The sequence below is a fragment of the Camelina sativa genome, chromosome 15 (genome assembly GCF_030686135.1).
Source record: "Camelina sativa cultivar CO46 ecotype springtype chromosome 15, ASM3068613v1".
Taxonomy (NCBI): Eukaryota; Viridiplantae; Streptophyta; class Magnoliopsida; order Brassicales; family Brassicaceae; genus Camelina; species Camelina sativa.
In genome coordinates this window covers 13,465,874-13,483,954 of record NC_141894.1, presented here as the reverse complement: position 1 = coordinate 13,483,954, position 18,081 = coordinate 13,465,874, and the positions used below count along the sequence as shown (strand labels likewise).

Below are 18,081 nucleotides of genomic sequence, written 5' to 3'. Positions count from 1 at the left end.
AACAACAAGAAACATGAAACCAGCAACCTAGCAATGTTTCTAATGACTCAACTCTAGCAACCTAGCAATACCAGACAACATCCAATCGAGTCCCAAGAACATCCTCCTCTTCATTGCCATGATTCCACGATCACACTTTGCCTTTACCTGCACCACAAACACAAATTGAGATGCATGAGTATTTGATAAACACTCAGTGAGGCAATCCTCCCATCTACTGGGCTATACACACAAGCAACAATGATTCCAAAGTTCCAAAACAAGCAACAAACAAACACACAAACCAGGAAATCAATCATCGTCTCGCTGGAAGGGATGTGTCGACCGACACCAGCCTAGTGTCGACCGACACTGGCTCAATGGTGTCGACCGACACTACCCTACAGTGTCGATCGATGCCAAATTGCTGGTGTCGACCGACACCAAGCGGTATCGATCGACACTCCCTCTGCAACTGCGATCCGCGCGAAGTCGAGAGTCGAATCTCGCTCCCAAATCTCCTCCAAAACACCCAATACTCAATACCCAAGCCTTATACCTCCTTAGGAACCTGTATCAACCAATCCCAGCAAGAAAAACACACAAACAAGCAACAACAAGCAAGAACAAGGGAATCAAAGGCTTAGATTAGCCATGGTCATGCACTCACCTTCTAAAATGAAAATGAACCGTTAACTATCAAATCCCTCCGGTGAAAAGCTATTCCTAGGCGTCACGAAGCTTCCCACCAAATTTCAGCACGATCAGATTTCAGATGAAACCGCAATCGATCCCGAAACTCCCGCTGGTCTCAATCCGCGACTGAGCAGAAACACCCCACGAAACTGCCGATATCTCCTAGAATATTAACCCAAATTCACTTCTGTAAAAAGGAGAGTGTACGAAAATCTCTTAGCTACAACCCTACCAAAACTCAATACCTTTCAAAACGATTTAAGTATACAGATCCACCTTCTCCCAAACCCTGACGATTCTGTTCCTTTTTGCTTGAACACCAAAATCAAGTTTACTCTTCCTTCTCCTCTTTCTCTTTGTTTTTAGCGGCTAGGCAACAACAAAACACGACCTAGGTTGTTCTCCCACTTAAATATCACGGTTTAATGGTTTTCCCTAAACTAAACCGGTCCAAATCGATTAAAAACTCAATTTGGTCGAACCAGAAAATCAGTGGTGTCGACCGACACCCCCTTGGTGTCGACCGACACCCCCTTGGTGTCGATCGACACCCTCACCCAAAACACTCAAATTGGTTTGCGGGTGTTACAGGTGTATTGTCTACGGTTTTTTTTTCCTGCAGAAGTCCATTAATCTATAAACAATCTAGGCCCCCATTAATCTATAAACAATCTAGGCCCATTAATTATCTCAAATCTGTAAAATTTATAGTATAAAATAGAACTATAGTTGTAAAAAAGGTGTTTTCCAGGAAATTTAGGGATTAAATTAGTAAATTCTAGTTTTGCAAATAACTTTTTTATGCAATTAGATTATTTCTAAACCAATTTTTGATTTTTTTTTAATGCGAAAATAGGTAATTTTACGTCCAGGGAAAAAATATTTCAACGTTAAGGACAATTTCATTAATGGTAAAATGGTAAAATTTTGCTGAGATTGAATGTGGGATGTTTTCACTTCTCGTTTAATATAATTGATTTAAAAAAAAAAAAATACCTTACATTATCCAATGTGGAAGAATCTTTTGTTGTTTGCTATTGACTATAAAATTATATACAAGTCAATTTTTTATTCTTAACGTACGTTGACCAAAGTCTTTGTTTATTAGTATTGGCTTTTTAGAGTTGGTCCACTTTTATTTACATTGCACACGAGAATAATATTCAAAACTCTTACCCTTTTTAGTTCTTCATATTGTTGCTGAAAAATATCAAAAGTTTAAAATCTGTCGACTAGCGGATTCTTTGTTTGACCTATGTCACTTTCATCCTTAGAAAAATATGATGTATTATCCGAAACCGAAATACAAGAAATCTAACATTATTTTCCCGTAGTATAAAGTATATAAACCACTAAATTTAATAACTTCAACGTATTTACGAAATTATAAATAAAAAATTTGACAGATTTAAGACGGTCTTACCAAACCAATAAAAATATACTATATATAGGACTAAAATTTCGATATTTATTTTGTTTAGTATCGTTTCTTCAATTAACTAGATACTAGTTCTTCGTTTTATAAAAAGTACCATCTATAACAATCGAAATGCTAAATTAGAATAACAATAAACAAAAATCATATGATTAAAAACTAAAGAAAATATCAGTTACAAAACACATGTGTTCAGCTATAAGGTAAGCCACAAATTAGTTACAAATTGGGTCGAATATCAAATTGTAAAACAACCATTCCGCCATAATATACCAAATATATTCCCCATATTTTTCCACTTGCTAACGACTCCTTTGTTGCTTACGTTTTCTTTCTTGATGTCATATCTTTCTTTTTGTCTTGCCGGAGAATATATCGTATACGAAAATGTGGTGATAAATGCTCAGTGGTTCCTACAAGGAATCCATTAATGGTGGTTTAGACTTGAGACATGGAAATTTTTGTTCTCATCTTCCAAAAGTCATCTTTTTAACTAATACTGTATAAGACTATTAAGTAAAGTCTTTGCATAGCATATTAAATTTCTCCACACCACCAGACGATAACTTTGTTAGGAAGTTACTCCTTCCTACTTTACAAAAATTCTAAGTCATTTGTTTGTAGATAATAAAACCGAAACGTAACTTTTGGACAAATAAGATTTTACAACGTGCGGTCTAAGAGTAAAATATCAAGGACATTTTCAAAAAAAATTTAGCAAATCTGTTTATGTTAAAAACACATGAACAAGCCACACGTATATATATAGTTATATACCACTACTAGGCCAACTAGGCCACAAGTTTACATGGAATGTTATCCACCATATGAAGTGTAATGACAATTAGGACTCATATTAGGATCAGCCGTTATTACAAATTGTGATAGATTCAAAATCCACACGTATTAAACTCTTTGAAATGGTGATTAACTAATTTGGAGAAGTAGATAGAAGTCATAGAACTAAATAAATATATCATCAATTCCAATTCCTTAATCGTTAAACAAAGAATATACTATACCATTTATATATGTATAAGAAAAGTAGGCATGTCGATATGCCACTACGAGGCCAACTATCTCTTCTTGCTTTTATATTGATAACGAATGTTAGATAGATATATACTATTACACCGAAATTAAATAAACACGGACTATACACACTTTATACATATATCCTAATTGTAAAACAAGTCATCTATGTTGGCCGTGACGTTTCCAGGTCAGGTCCATGACTAAATGACTCAGATGTTTTCATCGTTTTTAATAAAAAAGAAAAGAAAAACTCGAAACGGTTTCGATTTTGCTGTTCATAATGTTTCCTAGTAGACTTGACTTTGTTTGGTTTTTTGTTCTTTTTAAAAGATAATTTGAAGATTTCGTACAAGGCTGTATATTTTTCCAAAAGAGTTTTGACTCAAATTACACTTGTTTACTGATATTAAGTATTTCTTCTTATGGATTATATATTTATCTAAAAAAAAATACATCTAAATAAATACTCCCTCGGTATCATAAGGATAATGTTTGAAGATTTTCACATTAATTAAGAAAAACATTTAATGTTTAGATATAGATGCATTATGTATTTATAATAATATTTCTCATAATTATTGACCAATAGTAATTCATCAAATTTTAAAATTTTCATTTAATGGTTCTTGAAACTTACAATTTTTTAACATTAATTGATAAAAATCAATCTTGGTGATACAAGAAAAAATTCTAGAAAATCATTACACCTTTCTTTAATCATTAATTAGTTAATTACATTAAAAAGTATGTAATTTTTAAACATAAACAATTAAAATTATTCCCCTAGTGTAAGGATATTAATTTAGAAAATCTAAGAAAATATTTACTTACTTCTTTTTTTTGGTTACTTAGATACTTTACTTAATGTGGCTTGATTTTTTAATAGGTTAAGTTTGTATTCAATTGTATATCTTTTCACTCGTTTTCATTTATATTATTGTGGATAACTTGATTTAAAATTTGATACGTTCAATTAAAAAGTATTAATATCGATTTTATGGTAACTGCTTCGCTTTTAATGCGGTAGATTCTGGCGAACATGACTTTCGTTGTCATTGCTACGAAACTTCGTAGATGATACGTAATGACCGACTAATGAACTAACTATAAAACCAATTGAAACTATCATCTTTACATCATCAGCTCTCTTATTTTGCAATCCGTTTACAACATCGCTTTCACAAAACAAAAGATTTTTACAGTTTCCTGGTTCTTTTTTTTCGTCTTTTCGGTTTAGTAATTCCGGTTTAAGAAATACCAAGAAACAATGAGAAGAAACGTTCCTGATCATGCAGAGAAGAAGAAGAACAAGGTGGTAGGCGTTGAGGTTCTTCTGGAACTTCCCAAAACCCTAAGCAAACCAAACAAGAAATGGCATTTAGCGTTCATCAAGATCTACTGTTCGAGAACTCTCCTCAACTGCGCCAAACACGCTATCCGAAAACCCGGTTTGTTCCCTCGTTCCCTTTCTTACACCGCCATTGATCTTGACCACCATCAAAAAGATGATCTTCATGGAGATCACTTCAAGATTGATACTGAAACCTTAAACGATCTCGTCAAGAACAAGAACCAAGAGAAACTTGAGTCTCTTGGTGGTCCTAACGGTTTAGTCTCGGCTCTGAAGACTAACACACGTGTCGGTATCAACGAAGAAGCTGATGAGATTGAACGTAGGCGTTTGACGTTCGGGTCTAATACTTACACGAGACAACCATCCAAGAGTCTCTTCCATTTCGTGGTGGAAGCGTTCAAGGACCTCACGATTCTCATCCTTCTCGGTTGTGCAACGCTATCTCTCGGGTTCGGTATCAAAGAACACGGAGTGAAAGAAGGATGGTACGATGGAGGAAGTATATTCGTAGCCGTTTTCTTGGTGGTAGCTGTCTCTGCGGTCAGTAACTTCAGACAGAACAGACAGTTCGATAAACTCTCTAAAGTAAGTAGCAACATCAAGATCGATGTAGTTAGAAACGGACGTCGTCAAGAGATTTCGATCTTTGACATTGTCGTTGGAGATATCGTTTGTTTGAACATTGGAGATCAAGTTCCAGCGGATGGTGTGTTCGTCGAGGGACATTCATTGCACGTTGACGAATCAAGCATGACTGGAGAAAGCGATCACGTCGAGGTTAGCTTAACAGGAAACACATTCTTGTTCTCCGGGACTAAAATCGCTGATGGGTTTGGTAAAATGGCGGTTACTTCTGTCGGAATGAACACAGCTTGGGGACAAATGATGAGTCATATCTCGCGTGACACGAACGAGCAAACTCCATTGCAGTCTCGTCTCGATAAGCTTACTTCTTCGATAGGTAAAGTTGGTTTACTTGTAGCTTTCTTGGTTCTTTTGGTTCTGTTAGTCCGTTACTTCACTGGAACGACAAAAGACGAGAGTGGAAACCGTGAGTATAATGGGAAGCAGACGAAGAGCGATGAGATAGTGAACGCTGTGGTTAAGATGGTTGCAGCAGCGGTTACAATCATTGTGGTTGCGATACCAGAAGGATTACCATTAGCTGTGACATTAACATTAGCATATTCGATGAAGAGGATGATGAAAGATCAAGCTATGGTGAGGAAGCTCTCTGCTTGTGAGACAATGGGCTCTGCAACGGTTATCTGTACTGACAAAACCGGTACTTTGACGCTTAACCAAATGAAGGTAACTGATTTCTGGTTTGGTCTAGAGTCAGGAAAAGCTTCTTCTGTGTCTCAGAAATTGGTTGAGTTGTTTCATCAAGGAGTTGGGATGAACACTACAGGGAGTGTGTTTAAGGCTAAGTCAGGAACAGAGTATGAGTTCTCTGGTAGTCCAACTGAGAAAGCGATTCTGAGCTGGGCGGTTGAGGAGTTGAAGATGGATATGGAGGAAGTGACTGAAGAACATAACGTTGTTCATGTGGAAGCTTTCAACTCAGAGAAGAAGAGAAGTGGTGTGTTGATGAAGAAGAAGAGTGGAGAAGTTAATGTTGTTCATTGGAAAGGAGCTGCTGAGAAGATTCTAGCTATGTGTTCAACGTTCTATGATGGTTCTGGAGTTGTGAGAGAGATTAAAGAAGATGATAAGATTCAGTTCGAGAACATTATCCAATCTATGGCAGCTAAGTCTCTTCGTTGCATAGCCTTTGCGTATTCAGAAGACAATGGAGACATCAAGAAGTTGAAAGAAGAGAAGCTGAGCTTACTTGGGATTGTTGGAATCAAAGATCCATGTAGACCTGGAGTGAAGAAAGCAGTAGAGGATTGTCAATTCGCTGGTGTAAACATCAAAATGATCACTGGAGATAACATTTTCACGGCGAGAGCAATAGCTGTAGAGTGTGGGATCTTGACACCTGAAGATGAGATGAACAGTGAAGCTGTGGTAGAAGGAGAAGAGTTTAGAAACTACAGTCAAGAAGAAAGGTTAGCAAAAGTGGAAAGAATCAAAGTAATGGCGAGATCTTCACCGTTTGATAAGCTACTGATGGTGAAATGCCTCAAGGAGCTAGGCCATGTTGTGGCCGTTACTGGAGACGGTACTAATGATGCACCGGCGTTGAAAGAAGCTGATATTGGACTTTCTATGGGGATTCAAGGCACAGAAGTTGCGAAAGAGAGCTCTGATATTGTGATCTTGGACGATAACTTTGCTTCTGTTGCAACGGTTTTGAAATGGGGGAGATGCGTGTACAACAATATTCAGAAGTTCATTCAGTTTCAGCTCACTGTGAATGTTGCAGCTCTTGTGATCAACTTCGTGGCTGCGGTTTCAGCTGGACAAGTTCCTTTGACGGCGGTTCAGTTACTGTGGGTGAATCTGATCATGGACACACTTGGTGCATTGGCTTTAGCTACAGAGAAACCAACAAATGATTTGATGAAGAAGAGACCTATAGGGAGAGTGGCGCCATTGATCACAAACATCATGTGGAGGAATCTTTTGGCTCAAGCGTTTTATCAAATCTCTGTGCTCTTGGTGCTTCAGTTTAGAGGAAGGTCCATCTTCGATGTGACAGAGAAGGTGAAGAACACTTTGATCTTCAACACCTTTGTGCTTTGTCAGGTGTTCAACGAGTTTAACGCGAGGAGTTTGGAGAAGAAGAACGTGTTCAAGGGTTTACACAAGAACAGGCTCTTCATTGGGATTATAGTTGTGACTGTGGTTTTGCAAGTGGTGATGGTTGAGTTTCTAAAGCGATTTGCTGATACTGAGAGGTTGAACTGGGGTCAATGGGGAGTTTGCATTGCGATAGCAGCTGCATCGTGGCCTATTGGATGGTTAGTGAAGTCTGTTCCAGTTCCAGAGAAACACTTCTTTAGCTACCTGAAATGGAAGAAGAGATCATGAAAGAGGCTCTTAATTTGATCTTACATTATGAAGCATTGATTTGTTTTTTTTTTTCATTTAATATGTTAAATAGATTTGAAATAAAGATTTGATCAATTACATAGAAAAGCGTTTTTACAATAGCATATTTATTTATAGAGTGAAAACTCAGATTACAATCTTTAGAACGGGCCAAGATTGTCTTCATCGATGCTAGCCAAAGCTATGAAGTCTCTCTCTGCCTCTCTCCACTCAGTATCCAACACGACAAAACGAACTGTGGCACCGATCTCAATCCTGGACATGTTCTCATCCATGAACATAGAGTTCTCTCCTGGAATGAACTCATAACCAGACATTTTCAAGTGAGATAGGTAAATGGTTTCATAAGGACCAGATCTCAAAAAGACACCGAGCTTGTGCACCTTGTGCACCACACCATGAAGAACTTCTCCTTTAAACATCTTAAAGCAGATTCCATTGAAAACCACGGGAAACACAGCTTCACCAGTCTGTTCCTTGATCTTGCCCTCGCCGACTGTTTCAAGAATTGTGGGTGTTATGAAGTATCCAAGATCTTTCGTTGCCTTCTTGCTAGCAAACGCATCGAGTAGACGAACTACAATAGCTCTCTGGAGCATGAGGCCAGTGTCCATATCTTCAGCTGGAATCAAAACGTCCCATGGCAATTTGACTTTGATAAACATTTTTTTCTTCACAGCCTGAAACTGTGACATTTCCAAGAATCAGAAATAGTCAAATCACATTCTGATTTAAAAGATTATGCATTCTACTGAAACAACCTACTAATTCTTAAATAAAATTATCAACTTTAAGTTTTCTTTCAGACATTTTAACAAACACTTTGCATGCAATTATAGAAATGAAACTCTACAATAAAGAAGAATCAAAAAGTTTCCGACTTTTCATTAACCATCAAACCAACATTGAGTTTACCACCAAGCTTAAACCAGTTTGTAGTCCCAAAACGTTATAATACACCATCGTTCTGCACAAATCCTAAGGCTGAATCTACTGAAAAATTCGGTTTGAAAAATCAAAAGCTCTAACCTGAACTTACTGAAAGACGAAACTAGAAGCTCTGATGGAACAACTTCGGAATCAGACTCCAATTTCCACTTGCTGAGTGAGGATCAACCAAGCGTCGGAGAAGACAACACTATCCGTCGTCGTCGAGAGTAGACCACGTAAGTTGGTTTCCTAATTTACATATGAAAGGCCCATTACTACAACTGGGCCGTACATAACTCATCCATTAATATGACTAGGTGCTTCCCCACGCAACTCGTGGGTTGTGGTGTAGTTGGTACTTTCTTGTTTTTTTGATCTTTTTCGTTTTCTCTTTTGTATTATTTCGTTTTAATTAGGCATATACGGGCTTTGCCATCACTTTTATTTATACACTATATGTTTATACCATTTCGTTCAGATATGTATAATTGTGGCGTTTATTTTTTATGAATTATGAAGATGTTGTTTCTTGCTTTTGAGGATCCAATCTTATCATTGACTGATATTGTTTCCAATACATTTATTGTATTATAGATTTTCTAATTAACTGATTATGTAAACTCTTCATAAGTTGATGTTGCAATAATAAGTTATTTTTTAAAATATCTTCCGTGTAAGTGATTATGTTTGTATGCCCATGTTTTGGTCTAATATCAATAAGATCGTTTCTGCTTTTCTTTAGTTGGCTTTGAAACCAATATTGAGTTAAGCAAATAATGGGTCGAATTATGGTGTTAATAAGTAATATAAATTCTTATGTATATATATTGTATATATGTGACTATAAATTTAGCTAACTGAATAATTATGTAATATTTAAATACAATCTTGAACATATATATATATATAGGACAACATATATTATAGTTTAACCATGGAGTTAAGCAATGGAAATAGAACTTGTGATTGCAAGACAAAATGCTTATATGTTACACATTGATCGTTTAAAAGTGAATATGAACATCTAATTCTCAAATAAAGTTGATTGTTTTGTTAAAACCAACATATGTGAATTTAAATTTAACTATGCAAATTTAAAAAATAAATATGAATAGATTAGAAAGGCAAGAAATGTAAAAGAAATATTTTTTTATATAAATAAAATAAAAATTGAAAACAATGTTAAATATATATAATACTTTCTACATTAAAATATAGAATCAAACTCTTACAAGTTACAACATATATGAGATATAACAACATTTGATATTGGTAGGAGAGGAGGAGAGAATGTTTACTGTAAGATGGTAATCCAAATTAGATAATGGAGATGAATCTTAAAAAAATAGAACAATGTAATATCTATATATATATAATACTTTCTAAATTAAAATATAGAATCAAACTCTTACAACACATATGAGATATAACAACATTTGATATTGGTGGGAGAGAAAGAGATAATGATTACTTATAAGATAATAATCCAAATTAGATAAAGGAGATAAATCTTTTAAAATAAGAACAATGTAAAATATATATCATGTAGTCTCTAAAATTAAAATTTAGCATTAACAATTACAATGATATTTCATTTTTTTTTATAACCCATACAACAAAAATAAGAAATCAAAAATAACAAAAAAAAAAAAATGATTTGAGGTAGTGTAGAAGAGAATGAGAGAATGTGAAAATGAGATAGTAAAATAATGTCAATATGAGAGAATGATAGATTGAGAGAATGCTTATTTATATGATAAGAAATGATGGAAGTTACATTTAGAACTATAGAGTTACAATAGTAATTTATTGTGTTTGAATAAAATTGAGTGGTAGAATATGATTAATGCATAATTTATTTTATTTTCAGTTATAATTTTATTTTAATGTGTGAGTTAAATGTATTGTGTTTATTGGATCTTAAATATTGTTTAAAGCAATTAGAAAGCAAAAAAAAAAAATAGAAAACATTAAATGAAAATCAACCAATAAGGAGAGACCAAAACCTTACTTTTATATATATGATATATTGCTTTAAACTTTGAAATGAGAAATATATTATAAACAATAATTTTACATGAGAAATATATTAATTTAGCCAACCAAAATATGAATATAAGTTTAGCCAACCAAAATAAATAAAAAGATATTAAAATTTAAATTCTCTTGAAAGATAATAAGTTAGTAGGAGGAATGAATTAATGTACAATTATTGGATAGGAGTTACATTTGAGTTAAATGGAGTTACATGTCTTTAATTATAAATAAATATTTTAATTTTTTATAAACTAAAATAAAGGGAATACCAAGTGGCTTAATCAAAATTCACATGATTTGGTTGTTTGTTGATATAAACTCAACACTTACACATAATATTTCAAAATAAAAAATATTACTTTTTAAGTGACAAACTAAATTACTTATAAAATTATATGAATTCTTCAATCTCAATAATTTTTAAAATCCCAAGGATAACTTATATTTTTTGGTTTTCACTCATCAATTTAATTTATAGTGCTAGATTTCATACTAATGGTTTCATCTTTAGAAAATTTAGTGAAATGATATTTTATTTTTTATATTTAATTTCCAGTTGAATATGTTTTGTTTTTTGGATCATTTTTTATTTTGATTAAAGACACAAAAAACCAATTGTTTAATTATGTTCTTTTTGTTTTCAAAAACCTCAAATCATAAAAAATATATATATATTATATTGATATCTGCAGATTTAACAATTGGATCACAAAACAAAATAGTCTTTATAAATGGATAAAAGGATAATTATATTGATCTTTAAATATTATATTGATCTTTATAAATTGTTAAAAATGATACATGAATATGTGAGATAACCAGAAACATAATAGATAATTACATATAGATCATTTCAACTTTATGATCTTATTGTGTGGTGAATATTGTAAGGAAGTATGAAAATAATGACTTATAAGATGTTAATATAAAATAGAAAAGGGAGATAAACATTTTAAAAGATTAAAATAAATATATAAGATATACATATCATACAAACTCTAAAACTAAGCTTTTACAATGATATTTGATTTGATTTTTTATAACCCATATAACAACAATAACAAAAAAATACAAAACAAAACAAAACAAAACAAAACAAAAAAAAGAGATTTGAGAGTATTGGAAGAAGATGAGAGAATGAAAGAGTGATAGACTAAGAGAATAAGATAATGAGTATTTATAGGAAGAGAAATGATGAAAAATTACATTTAGAAAAATGAGAGTTACAATTCTAATTTATTGTTTTGTTTTAATACAATTGATTAATACAACTTAGTGGAGAAATAAAGTTAATGAATAATTTATAGGGAGAAGGTATAAAGATTTCAGTTTTATATTATGTGAGTTAAATGTGAAAATTAATTGTTTTAAATTTGTGTTTTAATAGAAATTTTTTTTTTTGTTAAAATTGTATTGCCAAGTGGACCAATAAGAAGAGACTGAAACTCTAATTTTATATATGTGATTACTTTCTTTTTGTCGAACAAACTTACCTGACTGTTATGAAGTCAAACATGAAAGATTCAATGATTTATTTTACTCGTAAATTTGTAAGAAAGTTACTTGGCTGTTTTTAATTTTGAATATATAAACACAATCGTTTCATTCAGTATGGTACAAAGTTTTCGACCCCAATATTACAAGTTTCGTAAACTGTCTTGCAAAACGAAACAGTCTTATCTGTAATTTATTTGGAAAAAGGTCCAGCCTAATCATACATAGGCTTTCTCCCTATACAACAATGACTGTTGCCACAAGGCTTACAATACAAACGTTACAACTTGAAACGAAGCAGAGACAGTTTTGTCTTTTGTCTTAAACCGGAACCACTTCTGGTTTTCTACCATTACCTGCTGGAGTCAAACTCTCATAGTAATCCACCAGAACTTTCCATCCACCTGGGCACATGAAACCATCTGGCGGGTTTTCGTTGTTCTTTGCCAATGTGCGCATCTGAAAAAAAATCGAAAAACGTTACAGATTTGTTTTGTAAGTATAACCATGAAGAATTAAACAATGTAATATTTCTCTTGAGGACTGATAGATTTACCTTAGTGCCAGAGATGAACAAGAAATCTTGAGGCCTTGACGGATCGAAGAAAGCCATCTTGCCTTGCGTCTTGTCATATGCAGCAACCTGCGAAAATTGAACCAAGAAATCAGATCTCAACATTTGCCTAAACAATAAGGGGTGAATCTTTTTCAATTGTGTTTTCTATATACCTTGAAAGGAAGGATATTGAGTCGTTCGAGTCCTGGTGCCATGCTTAGTACTTTCTTTCCATGATCAGCATCGTAAAGATCACGTTTCTCTACGGGATGACCCATTCCAGCTGGATCACGACCCACAATGTAAAAGTTAGCACCAGCATTGATTCTGGCCTTGGCATGCCATTGCACTTCGGTTGGACCAGCGTAATGCATAGGAGAAGGGAAGATCGAAACAACTGTTGTCTCTGGATCAAGAACACCGTCCTCTAGCACCTGTTTTAGAATCAAAAACACCATTTAGTATACAGCAATTGTTAGTTGCTCTCACTCAGAGACACACAATCAATAAGTGTTGTTTCTTTACCTTCTCGTGTTGCTTCATCCTCCAATCTAGAGGAACATCATCAGCCTTTGTGAACCCTCCTAACGGATGAAGCAAAAGGATAGGGTTTTTGTATCCCATCTCAAGAAGTCTCCTACGTGTATCAGTCATAAGAAGAGCATGACCATTGTGAACCGGATTCCTCAGCTGGAAAGCAAACACAGCATCCGCGTTACGCTTCTCCAGCTCTTTACGTAGCTCAGCAGGCGAAAGCCTGAAACGATCAAGCCCATCGTTGTATTTAACTGGCTCAAGAACCTCAAGATCACCCCCAATAAGCCAGTTCCCAGCATTAGTTATCGCCTCTTCTACATAAGGCAAACCTGGAGCTGTCGTACCCCAAGTTCTAGCTATCCTTTCTTCCTTCGGATGCTTATAAATCTCAATGCTGATCAAAACAGAAACAAACAAGTTTTTGAGTAACCAATTAATAAATCCATATCCAACTTCAATCATGCATTTATAATCATTGACTAGTACTATATCTACAGTGATGCATAAACAGAGTATTCAGCTTTTGTGTCTATTGTCAAACGAATCAGATCTAGTCTAACTCCAATCATCAACACAGATAAAAGCTAAAAATCAAATTCTAATCTCAGTTTCTTCTTCATGAATCTATCAAAACTGATTCGAGAATAATAGAAGAACTTACTCGGTGAGGATAGCGAGGGGGTTACCATCGGAACCAACAAGAGCGACACGTTTAGAATCGCCGATAAGTGCCTTTTGCTCATCGTCGATAGCGAGAACAATAGGAACAGACATGTTAACAACGGATCCGTCGTCAAGACGGAGCGAGTTGAAATGAAGAGTTTGGAGGAACTCGGATTCTCTCATGAAACCTCCGAGTGGACTTGCCCAGCCTTCGCTTAACACGTGCATCCATTGCAAGTCAATCGCCGTTAGCTCGACGCGAGGAAGCTCCGCCGCCTCGTGTTTCTTCTCCCGCCGTTTCGGCTCTTCCACGATAAGCTCCACTAGCTTACCTCCGTCAGGCGCGATTAATCCGGCTCGGACTACTGATCCCACGGTTCCGCGACGGCGTAGGGATTTCGAAGGGAAGGAAACGGCGGCGAAGGGGAGATCGGAGTTTGGGGATGATGATTTGGTGAGTGGTTGAGATAGGAATGGAGTTTTGCTTAATACGGCAGCCATGGAAGCCATGTTTTTGAATGGTTTGTTAGGCTAATGGCTGCTTCTTCAAGCTTTTGGCTCTCTAATGGAGGAGAGAGAGCTTGGAGATGATGGTATGGTTTGTTCCCAATTCAATTGGAAAATGAGATTTGGTGTTTGGATTGGTTTTATAGAGTTAATAGTAATTAAGGACCGTATTATTATGTACCTGGACGGGTATTAGTTATTTAATTAATTTTATTCAGTGTATGATTATTATATTAATAGTAGTAGTGTGACATATATTATAACGAGGTTACCTTATTGGTATAGTACAGACTACAGAGTCATTCTATACTTTTCTTTTATTACTATTAAACATATACTAGTACTACTTTTTTTTAATCGATGTTTTCATATTGGTTTGTATTATTATCGTTGTTATGTCATCATATTTACTCATAATCCGTATTTAAATACGATTATATTATACGTGTGATTTATAAAAAAAAAATATTAAAGAAGAAAGTTTTTCTGAAAATAAAAATAATTGACCACCAAAATGATAGTAGTATAGTACTACATAAATATACTATTAGTGGAATATACTTTTCTTTATATTCTCTCGTTAGTGATTAAAAATAACTTGAGAGGCTTATGAACATATTTTAAAATAAAATGTCATAATCTATTTTAAATAAACAAATTTTTATTTAATGTTTTGGGACATTTTAGATGAGATATATCCAGATTCCAGAGTAAATTAGCTATTGTATGTTGTTAAGGATATATATATATATATATATATATATAATAAAATAAAAATAAAAGTTAGGAAAGGTGAGGTAAGAGGCTGTGTGGTGAGGACCGATGATGCTACAGTTGAATACATCCCAAGAATACGGTCAGGTTCGACCACGCATTTGCTTACTACACAAACCACTTGATATTAGAATATTACACCACTCGATCTGCCACGTCACATCACGAATATTTGTTCCCCTTTTTTCTCATTTTTTTAAGAATAATACTAGTGTACTACTTTTTGAGTAATCAATCTCATTTTAATAAACAAAAATGAAGCTAAACATTAAAATTTATAGATGTATCATGTAACACTCATGCCATTGCTATATTTACTTTCTTAAGAATTTTATTCAATTATTTGATAAGATTTACTTCATTTTTTTTTGTAGATTATTCTCTCTTATTCTTATCTTATATAACCATTCATTTAAAAAGAAAAAAAAATTACCATCTAGTATTTACCATCTACTAGAACGTGATTTGGATAAATTTAGGTATAATTCTATGTTTCCAATTTTACTCTTATCCATAGGATCGTAGCTATGTGTGTCTATCGGCTCTTGACAACGACGTTACGAAAAAAAACTCGATATAATTTGATAAAGATAGGAACATTATTGAGTTGGATATTATTGTAGGGCGAAAAAAAACAAAAAAAAACACGAGGTGTGTATCATTGTGAATACAATAAAAAAAATGTTATTTTAGAAAACATTTTGCCGACCCATTGATTACTACTACTTATATTATAAAAGCTCCTCAATATTGACCTGAATCAGACCAATCTTGACCCCGAAGCGCAGCCACGAACTCATCTTCTTTTTTCTTCTTCTCTTTCTTATAGATAAACATATGTGTTTGTTAATCTGACAATGATGCTGTGCATGCGCAGATGCACCGTGCACGTGGTAAATATTGTCAAAATTGGAAAGTTGGTAGACTGGTAGATGAATGAATTTTATCTCCCAATTATGTTCTTAACCATTTTTTCCCATTATGAACTCCAAAATACTCAAACGTTACAAACTTACAAGTTTACTCTTCTTATCTTAAAAATTATTCAGTTTGGATGTTAACACAATTTTTTTTTGACTAATTCATATACTCCCTCTGTCTCACAAAGATTGAAGTTTTAGAGAATTTTTTTTGTCCCAACAAGATTGATGTTTTGAATATTTTTAATAATTTTTTGTTTTAATGATTACTGATGTTGTAAAGTGTATGGATTGTAAAAGTGGGAAGGTGGGAAAGTGAAAAAGTATTAGAAAAATAAATCATATATTCTCCATGTCTTAATATGTGTGTAAAATCCTAAACTTCAATATTTGTGAGACAGAGGAAGTATTTAAGTAAATGTAAGACAATCAAGGACTTGGATTATGTAGGGCTTAATGACCAGTTTATTGGTGGCTGGGGACCTTTTTCACATTCAACATGTGTCAAAAATCAAAATTAAAACATTGATGATCGACCTACCTGCTTTGCTCTCGTAATCATTAACCAGATAATTAATTTAATACTGTAAGCAGAAATCGCAATTTATTCAATTTAATATATATAAACTCCTAAAATCCAATATTTCAAATTTCATCGTACATTGTCTTATGACTAAAGTCCGTCGTATTATATAACTCCTGAACTATAAATATTCTTGTTTTTCTGAACATAAATTAATTAATGCATGCATGCCCAATTAAAACTTTTGTTGGGACTCACTGTCCAAGTCCACTTACCCAAAGTAATTAAGTAAGATCCATATGAGAGGAGATGCCAAAGTTTCTCGACTAATCCGAGTCTCTTTAAGAATGGAAACTCGAAGTCATCCAAAGGTTCTAAAGAAGACTTCACCAAATTATTACAAATGAGCCAAAGGAACAAGGTTGACTTGAGTGAGTCTAAGCTCCATGTACTATATATCCGCACTTTTCTAACGCATGAGGAATATAGTAACTATAGTAAGGACAGGCATGCGTACGTGCGTCTGATTCAATCCAAGAACAACCGGTACTTGACGAACCTTTTGAAAAGTAGGTCTCCAATATGATTACATTCCGGGCATGTCTATGCGTCTTATATAAAGTAGCAATGACATAACGAAGATTAGGCCCAAGTATTATGGAGAAAAAGAGGCTCAATTATGGTGGGCTGAATTTATAGTATTTGCCAAGGGCATGTTCGGGTTGTAGTTTATGGTCCACCTCCAAAGGTCATGTTCGGGCTCTTCGTTCATGTGTGGTCGTCTAGCAGTAGATTATTTTGTATTGTTCAATAATCATGGACAGGTCACAGGAGGTTTCAGTTCTACTAGTGAAATATTTATACGACACTAACACATACGAGTACAACTATTCTACATTTAACTACAAGTTTTTTCAGGGAGTTTTATTTAAATGACCAAATAAGTATGTATTTTTCACCAACAAATTCATCAGTCTAGTTCAAAATCCTTCAATGCATATATTTCTTACAAATATTGTTTCAATAGCCTTTTTTCTCATTTGAAAGTTGTGTAAGAAATTTTCATTTTAACGATTTATAAATTAAGCTGTAGGCTTTTTATAAGATATTTCTAATAATTGGTTGATTCATGCAAGCTTCTATTTTTTTCTTTAGTACTATAATATATTGGTTTTGATTTTCCTAAAGTTTACTCAGATCCCTAAATAAATAATGTCTTGACTATAGTTAAAAAAAAAAATTCCTACATAAATTAAAATGTTTAATTTAACGTTAGAATACAGAAAAAGGGCGAATTAATGCTTGGCCTTTTCTTGGATAAGTAAAAGTAACGGTTGGAGAAAATTGAATGTGATGTAGGAACAGATTGATACATTTTAGTGTAAGGATTTCCACATATGTAATTATGTACATACAGACGAATTTTTTTTTGTAACTGACGAACTAAAACCATTAAAGGAAAGTTTGAAAGAGACGAAAGCAACTTGGAGAATCTCATTTTAAATTAGGCAAAAAAAAAAAAAAATGTACACTCGGTGGAGCTTTCCCATACAAATAGAAAAGCCAAAGTTTCGAAATCCCATTAACCGAATCATATCATCCCTATTATAGACGTACCTATTAGATGATGACGATCGATGA

The 18,081-nt window shown here is 33.9% G+C and overlaps 3 protein-coding genes across 5 annotated transcripts; 1 reads left to right on the top strand and 2 right to left on the bottom strand.

Moving 5' to 3' along the window:
• Window positions 1-4,040: 4,040 nt before the first annotated feature.
• LOC104746761 (putative calcium-transporting ATPase 13, plasma membrane-type) lies at window positions 4,041-7,586 on the top strand. The gene has a single exon (XM_010468282.2). It carries the CDS (start codon window positions 4,413-4,415, stop codon window positions 7,476-7,478), a length of 3,066 nt encoding a protein of 1,021 aa, XP_010466584.2. The 5' UTR covers window positions 4,041-4,412; the 3' UTR covers window positions 7,479-7,586.
• Window positions 7,518-8,812, bottom strand: NRPD7 (RNA polymerase Rpb7-like, N-terminal domain-containing protein). Of its 2 annotated transcripts, none has more exons than XM_010468283.2 (2): window positions 8,529-8,812; window positions 7,518-8,185 (listed from the first exon to the last, which is right to left on the bottom strand). In XM_010468283.2, the coding sequence occupies exon 2, from the start codon at window positions 8,162-8,164 to the stop codon at window positions 7,640-7,642; it is 525 nt and encodes a 174-aa protein (XP_010466585.1). In that variant the 5' UTR covers window positions 8,165-8,185; window positions 8,529-8,812; the 3' UTR covers window positions 7,518-7,639. The 2 variants fall into 2 exon arrangements, with proteins under 2 accessions (XP_010466585.1, XP_010466586.1); XM_010468284.3 differs by having other exon boundaries at window positions 8,539-8,708.
• A 3,224-nt stretch (window positions 8,813-12,036) lies between these two features.
• On the bottom strand, window positions 12,037-14,618 carry LOC104746759 (ATP sulfurylase 1, chloroplastic). 2 transcript variants are annotated; one of them, XM_010468281.3, is made up of 5 exons: window positions 13,715-14,618; window positions 13,042-13,447; window positions 12,690-12,950; window positions 12,517-12,603; window positions 12,037-12,419 (listed from the first exon to the last, which is right to left on the bottom strand). In XM_010468281.3, the coding sequence occupies exons 1-5, from the start codon at window positions 14,224-14,226 to the stop codon at window positions 12,282-12,284; spliced, it is 1,404 nt and encodes a 467-aa protein (XP_010466583.1). In that variant the 5' UTR covers window positions 14,227-14,618; the 3' UTR covers window positions 12,037-12,281. The 2 variants fall into 2 exon arrangements, with proteins under 2 accessions (XP_010466583.1, XP_087345705.1); XM_087489579.1 differs by having other exon boundaries at window positions 12,037-12,603; window positions 13,715-14,511.
• Between the last annotated feature and the right edge of the window lie 3,463 nt (window positions 14,619-18,081).

What these genes read in the sequence shown, in the direction of transcription:
- LOC104746759 (XM_087489579.1), bottom strand. Translation starts at nt 14,226, where the DNA reads ATGGCTTCCATGGCTGCCGTATTAAGCAAAACTCCATTCCTATCTCAA. An exon ending in CCCCTCGCTATCCTCACCGA is followed by an intron (nt 13,448 to 13,714) that starts GTAAGTTCTTCT and finishes TGTTTTGATCAG; the next exon opens with CATTGAGATTTATAAGCATC. An exon ending in GGATGAAGCAACACGAGAAG is followed by an intron (nt 12,951 to 13,041) that starts GTAAAGAAACAA and finishes ATTCTAAAACAG; the next exon opens with GTGCTAGAGGACGGTGTTCT.
- NRPD7 (XM_010468283.2), bottom strand. Translation starts at nt 8,164, where the DNA reads ATGTTTATCAAAGTCAAATTGCCATGGGACGTTTTGATTCCAGCTGAA.
- LOC104746761 (XM_010468282.2), top strand. Translation starts at nt 4,413, where the DNA reads ATGAGAAGAAACGTTCCTGATCATGCAGAGAAGAAGAAGAACAAGGTG.